Here is a 10,521-nt window from a genome sequence, read left to right as displayed (position 1 = left end):
CACACACACACACACACACACACACACACACACATATATACACCTGAGCTAATACCTGTTCTGCTTTACCAGGTAAGATCAATGTTCCCAAGGTGTGTATCCCCGAGGGCTCCTCTTCCCTACACTGAAATATTATTACAACTATAAACATCTCTCTCTCTCTCTCTCTCTCTCTCTCTCTCTCTCTCTCTCTCTCTTCTTCTTCTTCTCCTCTCTCCTTACCTCATTTTCTTTATTCTTTTGCCTATGTCATTTCAGAAGCCATTTTTTTCTCTCGTGTTTGTTCGTCTGAGACTTGTTTATTTTTGCTTTTTAGTTCCCGTGTTTGTTTATGTGTGTGTGTGTGTGTGTGTATCTTTTTTCTTCTTGTTTGTCTAATGTTCGTCAGTTCTCTCTCTCTCTCTCTTCCTTTTCTGTTCCCCCCACTTCCCTTTCCCTCCCTGAATCCCCCTTCCCTCTATCTCCCTCCTTCCTTCTCCCTGTCTTCCTCTCCTCTTTCTCCAGTCCTCCTCCTCCCTCCTCTCCTCCCCCCTTCCCTCTCTTTATCCACTTCTCCCTCACCCCCCCTTTCTCTACCTCTATTTCCTCCTCCTCCTTATTCTCTTCCTCATTTCCCTCTCTCCTCCTGTCTCCTTCCTTCCTTCTCCCTGCCTCCCTCTTCTGTCCTTAGCTCCTCGTTCCATCGATTGGTCTCAGAGCAGGTGTGATAAATCAATGCTCTTGGGGCGTTTTCAGCAGAATCTGTGTGTGTACAGTTACCCCTGCAGTAAACCCTCACATGTGTCGTGTCACTTCTGCTGCTGGGTCGTCGTCATCGTACGTCAGGCACCTCCCACACCCACACACACACACACACCTCAAGCGGGTCAGAGGGGTAGGAGGAGAGGCCATCGTCCATCAGTCATCGCCTTCACACACACACACACACAGACACACATGTCAAGAGCCACGCGGGTGATCTTGTTCATAAAAGAAACTGACTGATTGACTGACTTACTGTACGTGTGTGAGTCGTCGTAGGAGTGGACTCTCTCTAACGGGGAAGCGACGATATGTTTGCACAATTTTATCCTCAGATTTCATGGCGTTTTTATTCACCTAAGAGAACAACATTGTAAAAAAAAAATATAGGTGTTTGGCTATACAAGATTTTCTTTGATGAGGGTTAGAATTACCGAATAACAAGGTCGCTCGGTCATCAAAGGTTAACTATCGTCTAACTAGTCTTATTAACCATTCAGAGATATAGACAGACATGCCACCACGACGACACGACACGAGGTTGCATCAACAGTCCTCCTTACAAAGTCCCAGTCAGTTCTTAGCCATTTCAGTCACTCCTTGGCCAGTTCAGTTATTCCTTGGCCAGTTCCAGTTATTCATGGCCAGTTCAGTCATTCCTTGGCCAGTTCAGTCATTCCTTGGCCAGTTCAGTTATTCTTTGGCCAGTTCAGTTATTCCTTGGCCAGTTCAGTCACTCCTTGGCCAGTTCCAGTCACTCCTTGGCCAGTTCCAGTCACTCCTTGGCCATCCACGACTACTACACTGCTTTACGCTGCTACTTAATGGTATGTAAAGTTCCTGCTTATCTGTAACGTTTGTTTATCTTCGTAATTTTATCTCTGGTGTTAATAATTCATTGTCTTAGCGTATTATATGGTATAGGTGTTTACGTATGACAATTGAAGTAGACAGTTTGTTTTTATTTGTTTTATTGAGTTTATTATTGGTGTTTATGTTATGTTATACGTGGATGTTGTTATATCACACACACACATGCACACACACACACCACACACACACACACACACACACACACACACACACACACACGTCCATTGGCTGATTTTGAGACTATTCTTTATTGATTTTAAGTGACCTACCGTCCCTTCTTCTCCTCTTCCTCCTCCTCCTCCTCCTCTTCTTCCTCCTCCTTCTCCTCCTTCTTTACCTCTTCCTCCTTTATCATCAATTATGCTATATCTACCTCCTTTATCACGCTCCTTCTCATCTATTCTATTTTATCATCTTCACCGTTTCCACCCCTCTTTATCAGGGCTATTCTTATTCGTTTCATTATCGTTCTTTGTTATTTGTCTCTGTTTATCGAGTTTCTCTCTCTCTCTTGTTTACTCTTCTTCATCATCTCCCTCTCTCTATAAATCTGTAAATTTGGAAAGGGTGGAAAGGAGGAAGGGAGAGAGAGTGAGAGGAGGGTGGACAGGAGAAAGGGAGATAGAGAGAGAGAGAAGGGGGAAGAAGGAAGATAGAGAGAACCAAATGAGTCATAAAAGAGAACATGAAGGAGAGGTTTAGGCTTACGGCTGAAGGGAGGCAAAAAGGGAGATTAGTGATGAAAGGGTTAAAGGAAGGGAGATTATATACCAGCTGAAGGGAGATTACGGGGACGTGCAGGGGAAAAATTGTGAAATTAATGGTTGGAAGGGAGATTAGGCGTTGGTGGGTTGATAGTAAGGGAGAATAGTGGTTGGAAGGGAGATAGGGAGGGGAATTAGTTATTGGAGGAGAGGTAGTAAGGGAAATTAGTGCCTAGAAGGGAGATTAGTGCCTGGAAGGGAGATTGTGAATTACCTGGAAGGGGTGGGCGCTTGGAAGGGGAGATGGCAGGGAGAATAATGGTGCTGGAAGGGAGATTAGTGCCTGGAAGGAAATTGGTCCTTGGAAGGGAGATACTAAGGAGAATTAGTGGCAGAGGGATATGGGGAGGAAATTAATCCAAGGGCCCTACACACGGTTTTCATAAGGAATGACAATACTATTTAGTCATGATATATCTTTAATATACATTACGAAGGACAACACTACATACATACGAACGAATTTTATATAGATATCAGCATCAATGCATTAACTTAGCTTCTTGGATGTGTATAAATTATCAAATAGACTTTTATGATATTACTCATCAATTATCAATAGATATTATACTGTAGATTATATAAATTATCAGATTTTTAGCCAATGCATCAATACTAATAATTCTATGGTTTTTTTCCAGTTATATACATTACCTGATCATATACATGACAATTCATCAATATACATTAATTTATATATCTAGTTTGCTGCTATAAATTAGCTCTGTAACCTGACTTTAATAAAAGACAAGACAGTAATGAGTTAGACTTAACATAAATGGGTAATATGCAAATTTAAATATTTTGTGTATGTGGTATGTAAATGAGGTTGGGTGTAATTTGATGTCATTTTATACTACTAATTACTTGTGATTTACCTGTAATGATGAATAGAGTGGGGAGACTGAGATTAAAATTAGTATTAGTATGCATGTTAGGTAGAGATTATATTATGTTTCTCTATCTGTCTGTCAGCCTGTCTCTCTTGGCTGTGAACTCTCCCACCGTGGTACTGGGCCTTCCGTCCCAGGTTCTGTCAGCGTAGTTTATTCGGTTGGGTCTTTTTATATCCCTAGTTATTGGGTGATTACCAAAACAGTAATTTCTCATCTGACCTTCAATGCCTCTCAGGTCGTTGGGTGAGAGAGAGAGAGACTTACCATCACCCTCATCTTCACTTTCCCTCACTCCTTCCATCCCCTCACCTTCCTCACCCTCCACCTTCCCTCCCTCCTTCCTTCCCCTCCTCTCACCCCTTCCTCACCTCCCCCTACCTCACTTCCTCACCCTCACCTTCCCTCACTCTCACCCCTTCCCTCACCTCCCCTCACCCTCACCTTCCCTCGCTCCTGCCCTTCCTCCCTCCCTCACCTCACCCAGCGCTCCCTTAAGTAAGCAACATACCAGAGAGGAATTACTTGAGTCAGTTGAGGCAGAGGGTGTATATTATCACATGCAAATTTGGTCCCCAGGTCTCTCTCTCTCTCTCTCTCTCTCTCTCTTTCCTCTCTCTCTCTCTCTCTCTCTCTCTCTCTCTCTCTCTCTCTCTCTCTCTCTCCTCCCTTCCTCCTCCCCTCATTCTTCCGTCCTTCCCCCTCCCTCCCTCTCTCTCATCCCTATCTTCCTTCCTCTCAGTCTTACCTTCCTCCTTACTTAAAACCTTCCTCTCTTATTTCTTTTTCCTTTTTGCTACTTTCTCCCGTCCGCCTTTCCGCCCTCTCCCGTCCCGCCTTTCCGCCTCTCCCGTCCGCCTTTCCGCCCTCTTCCATCCGCCTTTCCGCCCTCTCCCGTCCGCCTTTCCGCCTCTCCCCGTCGCTCTTTCGCCCTCTCCCGTCCTTTCCGCCCCTCTCCCGTCCGCCTTTCCGCCCTCTTCCATCCTTTTTCCGCCCTCTCCGTCCCTTTCCGCCCTCTCCGTCCGCCTTTCCGCCCTCTCCCGTCCGCCTCACCGCCCTCTTCCATCCGCCCTTGCCCCTCTCCCGTCCGCCTTTCCGCCCCTCTCCCGTCCGCCTTTCCGCCCCTCTCCGTCCGCCTTTCCGCCCTCTTCATCCGCCTTTCCGCCCTCTCCGTCCGCCTTTCCGCCCTCTCCCGTCCGCCTTTCCGCCCTCTCCCGTCCGCCTTTCCGCCCCTCTCCCGTCCGCCTTTCCGCCCCTCTCCCGTCCGCCTTTCCGCCCTCTCCCGTCCGCCTTTCCGCCCTCTTCCATCCCCTTTTCCGCCCTCTTCATCCGCCTTTCCGCCCTCTCCCGTCCGCCTTTCCGCCTCTCCCGTCCGCCTTTCCGCTCTCTCCCGTCCGCCTTTCCGCCCTCTCCGTCCGCCTTTCCGCCTCTCCCGTCCGCCTTTCCGCTCTCTCCGTCCGCCTTTCCGCCCTCTCCCATCCACCTTTCCGCCCTCTCCCGTCCGCCTTTCCGCCCTCTCCCGTCCGCCTTTCGCCCTCTCCCGTCCGCCTTTCCGCCTCTCCGTCCGCCTTTCCGTCCCGTCCGCCTTTCCGCCCTCTCCGTCCCTTTCCGCCCTCTCCGCCTTTCCGCCCTCTCCCGTCCGCCTTTCCGCCCTCTCCGTCCGCCTTTCCGCCCTCTCCATCCGCCTTTCCGTCCTCCGTCCGCTTCCGCCCTCTCCGTCCGCCTTTCCGCCCTCCTCCGTCCGCCTTTCCGCCCTCTCCGTCCGCCTTTCCGTCTCCCGTCCGCCTTTCCGTCCTCTCCGTCCGCCTTTTCCGTCCTCCCGTCCGCCTTTCCGCCCTCTCCCGTCCGCCTTTCCGCCCTCTCCCGTCCGCCTTTCCGCCTCCGTCCGCCTTTCCGTCCTCCGTCCGCCTTTCCGCCCTCTCCGTCCGCCTTTCCGCCCTCTCCCGTCCGCCTTTCCGCCCTCTCCGTCCGCCTTTCCGCCCTCTCCGTCCGCCTTTCCGCCCTCTCCCGTCCGCCTTTCCGCCCTCTCCCGTCCGCCTTTCCGCCCTCTCCCGTCCTTTCCGCCCTCTCCCGTCCGCCTTTCCGCCCTCTCCGTCCGCCTTTCCGTCCTCCCGTCTAGAATGGTAAACACGATGACTATTACAAATTCTCCTGTATTTCTCCTTTTATTCTTCGTATTATGTATGCCTCTTTCTCTGGATTACTCATGGTGTTTGTTCTGTTAGGGAAGAAGGAGAGAGGGGAGGAGGAAGGAAGGAAGGTGTAGTAGAAGAAGGAGGAAGGAAGAGTAGAGGTAAGGCGGAAGAAGATAGTGGTGGAAGGATGGAGAAGATGAAGAATAAGAGGGTGGAAGGTGGTGGAGGAAGAAAGAGGAGGTATAGGGAGAGAAGGAGGAGGTAGGGTCGACGGAGGAGGAGCAGGAGGAGGAGGTTGGGTTGATGGAGGAGGAGGAGCAGGAGGAGGGAGGTAGGGTTGATGGAGGAAGAGGAGGAGGATAAGAGATTTAAGGGAAGGAAGGAAGGACGGAGAAGGAGTTCAGGAGATTAGAATAAGCTAAGAATGAATAAAGACAGGAATGGAGGAATTAAGAAAGGAAGGAATTAAGGGAGGAGTGAGAGGAAGGAAGGAAAGAATTAAGAGTTAAGGGAAGATGAAGGAAGGAAGAAAGGAAGGAATTAAAGGGAGGAAGGAGCAGAATTATATAGTTGTTGAAGCAAGTCTCGGTCTTAATAATAATTCTCAATGGTAGTATAAACGTCTGGCCGAGTTGAGGTTTACTAGTGGAGGGAAGGAGGGAGGGAGGAGATAGGAGGAAGGAGGGGAGGGGAGTAGGAGGGAGGGAGAATCAGGGAGATGGAGTTTACTGTTGGTACTAGTGGAGGAGGGAGGGAAAAGGAAGATCGAGATGGTTACTGCTGGTACTAGTGGAGGGAGGGAGGGAGAAGAGAGGAGAGAGGAGGAGTAGAGAAAGAATGAGGGAAGGAAGGAAGAAACAGAGCAAACACACATAGAGATAAAGGAAAGGAGAGAGAAAAGAATAAAAAAAAGAGAATGAGAGAAAGAGATGAAGGGAGTGACTCTCTCTCTCTCTCTCTCTCTCTCTCTCTCTCTCTCTCTCTCTCTCTCTCTCTCTCTCTCTCTCTTTTCTTAACCTCCTTTCACCCCTCATTACCCCCTACCCCCCCTCCTCTCCCTACCATCCCCCTCCTCCCTCCCCCCCTCCCCCCCCTCATCCAACACACACCTTGAATCCTCTTGCATAATTAATCCTATGTATGCAAATTTGTTCCTAGATCCCCACCAAGCAATACCGACTTTGTGTGTTGCTCGTTACTAGAATCTGCAATATCTACCTGTCTAATCTACCTGTGTCCTACCTGTCTCATCTACCTGTCTCATCTACCTGTCTCATCTACCTGTCTCATCTACCTGTCTCATCTACCTGTCTCGTCTACCTGTCTAATCTACCTGTCGAAATTATAAATCTTCTCTGTCTACTTCTGTGTATTTGTTTCAGTTATCATTCCTGTCTGTCTACTTGTATCTGTCTGTCTAAATTATAAATCCTCTCTATCTGTCTAATCTACCTGTCCATCTGTCTTTATTTACCTGTTTTTATTCATTATTTTGTTGTTTTTCCATATTTACAGTTAATTTAATTGTTTATATCTGTTTATTTACTAATTATTTTCCTCTCTCTCTCTCTCTCTCTCTCTCTCTCTCTCTCTCTCTCTCTCTCTCTCTCTCTCTCTCTCTCTCTCTCTCTCCTCTCCTCTCTCTCCTCTCTCTCTCTCTCTCTTCCCTCCTCTTCCCTCTCCCTCCTCCCTCTCCTCCCTCTTCCTATTTCTCTCTTCCTCTCCCTCTCCCTCCCTCTCCCTCCTTCTCCTCTCTCTCCCTCTCACAAACACACACAGCCCACTGCCAATTACACCACTTTGTATAATTCATTATTGACATGTAAAATTAAAGTCAACCTTCCTCGTGCCTCTAAGGTTATTGGTCATTATTCTGCTCTCTCTCTCTCTCTCTCTCTCTCTCTCTCTCTCTCTCTCTCTCTCTCTCTCTCTCTCTCTCTCTCTCCTCCCCACTCACCCCACATCAGTCAAAACCTCCAGCAGCCTCGTCTCACTCACTGGTTTCTCCCCAGGTATGTAAATTACAGGTAGCTCAGGTTCACCTCCATTTACCTGTGTGAAACTCGGGCATTTTTAAACCCAGCCAACGTTCCTTTACCGCTGAGAGAATAGAGAGAAGAAGAAGAAGAAAGATAGAAGAGAGAGAGAGGAGAGAGAGAGAGAGAGAGTGAGAGAGAGAGAGAGAAGAGAAGAGAGAGAGAAGGAAACGTGACTCACTGACGGGGCTGGTGTCTTTTACGTGGGGATAATTTTTTCTAATTTCTAATGTATGTGTTGAGAGAGAGAGGTGTGGGAGTGAGGTGGGGAGTATAGTGGGGTGAAGGTGGGGGAGTATAGTGGGGTGAAGGTGGGGAGTATAGTGGGGTGAAGGTGGGGAATATAGTGGGGTGAAGGTGGGGGTGTAGTGGGGTGGGGTGAGTATAGTGGGGTGGGTGGGGGAGTATAGTGGGGTGGGGTGGGAATGGGGTGGGGTATAGTGGGGTGAGGTGGGGGAGGTATAGTGGGGGTGAAGGTGGGGAGTGTTGTGGGGTTGGGGAGGATAGTGGGGTGACGGTGGGGGTGTAGTGGGGTGAAGGTGGGGAGTATAGTGGTGGGGTGGGGAGTGTAGTGGGGTGGGGTGGGGGGAATGTGTGGTGGGGGTATAGTGGAGATAAGGTGGGGAGTATAGTGGGGTGACGGTGGGGGAGTGTGGTGGGGTGAGAGGTGGGGGATGTGGTGGGGTGAAGGTGGGGGAGTATAGTGGGGTGGGGTGGGGGTGTAGTGGGGTGAAGGTGGGGAGTGGGGTGGGATGGGGAATATAGTGGGGTGGGGTGGGGAGTATTGTGGGGTGGGGGTGTTGTGGGGTGGGGAGTATTGTGGGGTGGGGAGTATAGTGGGGTGAAGGTGGGGAGTATTGGTGGGGTGGGGAGTATAGTGGGGTGACGGTGGGGAGTGTAGTGGGGTGAAGGTGGGGAGTATAATTGGGGTGAAGGTGGGAGTATAGTGGGTGAGGTGGGGGAGAGTAGTGAGGGTGAGGTGGGAGTAGAGGTGGGGAGTAAGTTGTGGGGTGAGATGAGTAATGGGACGGTGGTATGCATTCCCCATTACCTCCCCATCACCCTCCAGCACCTATATATTCCCCATTCCCCCATTAGTCGTTCAATAAATTTACAAACCAATTTCAGTCTGGTGATTGCTACACCCACCAACAGTACATACATACATACATACATACATACATACATACATACATACAAGGTTCAACCATAGATCAGGAAAGAAAAAGATAAAGAATAGAGATAAATAAAACGATGAAAGCAACAACAACAACAACAACAAAACAACAACAATAACAACAACAACAACAACAACACCAATAACAAAAGGTCGTTGAAATACTTAACAGGATACAGACCTCATTTGCATACACACATTTAATTATGCAGCAGGGGGATACTAGCGCGACCCCTTTGTGTTGTGTGTGTGTGTGAGCATTCTAAGAGAGGGGAGGAGTAGGTAGGGGAGGTGGGAGAGAATGGGGAGGGGAAGGAAGGAAGGAAGGATAGACAATATACATCAATTAAGATAAATGAAAAATGGTGGGCCATAGGAGAATAAACGATGGAATTGCTTGAGTAATGTGATAAAGAGGAATAACAAACGTAGGGGATGAGAGAGAGAGAGAGAGAGAAACAAAAAAGGCATGAACAGTTAGATAAAAAGAAAAGAATGAAAGAAAGATGTATGGAGAGAGAGAAAGAGAGACAGAGAGAAAACAAAGGAATAACAAATGGTGAAGGTAAACAAAACGAGAAATAGAGCTTGGTGATAACGGCGTAGATGGAAGGGAAGAGGAGAATGGGATGGAAGATAGAAGAATGGAGAATGAAGAAATGGAAGAAAATGAGAGAAGGAATTGGAGAAGGAGGAGGAGAAAGCAAAAAAAAATCGAAAGAAAGATGAAAGGGAGAGAAAAGAATAGAAAGGAGGAAAGATGTGAGGAGAGAGGAGGAAAGGAAAGAGAGAGAGAGAGTGATGGGAAATATTGGTCCGTAACTTAGAAACTAGTGTCAGGAAGAAAGTACTTGAGGCGGGAAAGCAAAGACAAAAAGAGAAAGGGTATGCACAGATGAGTCTTGGTGAAAGTTTGTCTGTCAATAAAATTTAGAAACCAGCTAAGCATATGCTAAAAGATAAAGTTCCAGAGACAGAGTCAGCTAAGATAGAGTTTGGAAAATATAGCGTTTGGGGTCAGGGATCAGGCTAAATTATAGTTTGCAGGAAGTATAGCGTTTGGGGAAGAATCAGCTAAATTATAGAGTTTGGGGAAAATATTTGGTCGATTATAGAGCTTTCGTGTAATTCAGCAACACTATAGCTTTTAAAAATTTGAAAGCTCAATTATAGAGTTTTAAGGGAAAAGAAGCTAAAATATAGAATTTAAATTAGAATAAGCTAAATAGACTTTTAACTCAGAATCAGCTAAATAAATAAAAATTTTGAATTAGAAGCTAAAATATATATACTTCCTACAGTATATAGAACTTTAAGCTATATCCTCCAGCTATAATATATAAAATCAGGGATTATAGCTTTAATTTCCCTCCCTCCTCCTATAACACCAAGATCACCACCTCCTCCTCCTCCCTCTCTCCTCCTCCTCCTCCTCCTCCTCCTCTCCCCTCTCCCTCCCCTCCTCCTTCCTCCTCCTCCTCCTCCCCTCTCCCCTCCTCCTCCCTCCCTCCCTCCTCCCTTCTCTCCTCCTCCTCCTCCCTCCTCCTCCTCCCTCCCCTCTCCTCCTCCCCTCCCCCTCCTCCTCCCTCCTCCTCCTCCTCCTCCTCCTCCTCCCCTCCCTCCCTCCCTCCTCCCTCCCCTCCTCCCCTCCTCCTCCTTCCTCCTCCCTCCTCCCTCCTCCCTCAAATTTTCCCTTTCAAGATAATTCTCAGCAGGTTCTATAATAATTCTCTATAATCCTATAATCCTTCCTGGGATGATTATATGCAACGCCAATTATACTTCATTATACTCATTAGCGGTGGTAGTTGAGACTGAGTAATGGTGGTTGTGAGTAATTAACACTCAGTCTCATCTTTTTGGTTTGTTAGATTTGGTTAGGTTAGGTTTGGTTGGGTTTGG

The 10,521-nt window shown here is 48.0% G+C and overlaps 1 protein-coding gene across 1 annotated transcript; it reads left to right on the top strand.

Moving 5' to 3' along the window:
- Nucleotides 1-1,911: 1,911 nt before the first annotated feature.
- LOC121865802 (proline-rich protein 36-like) lies at nucleotides 1,912-5,394 on the top strand (the record flags this gene model as incomplete). The annotated part of the gene is made up of 2 exons (XM_042365361.1): nucleotides 1,912-1,976; nucleotides 5,146-5,394. Coding segments are annotated over 2 exons (314 nt in total), but the record flags the coding sequence as incomplete, so codon positions are not given.
- Between the last annotated feature and the right edge of the window lie 5,127 nt (nucleotides 5,395-10,521).

This window comes from Homarus americanus, unplaced genomic scaffold (assembly GCF_018991925.1).
Source record: "Homarus americanus isolate GMGI-L3 unplaced genomic scaffold, GMGI_Hamer_2.0 scaffold821, whole genome shotgun sequence".
Classification (NCBI taxonomy): Eukaryota; Metazoa; Arthropoda; class Malacostraca; order Decapoda; family Nephropidae; genus Homarus; species Homarus americanus.
The sequence above is the reverse complement of the archived record's forward strand: the minus strand, read 5'-3'. Positions and strand labels throughout refer to the sequence as shown.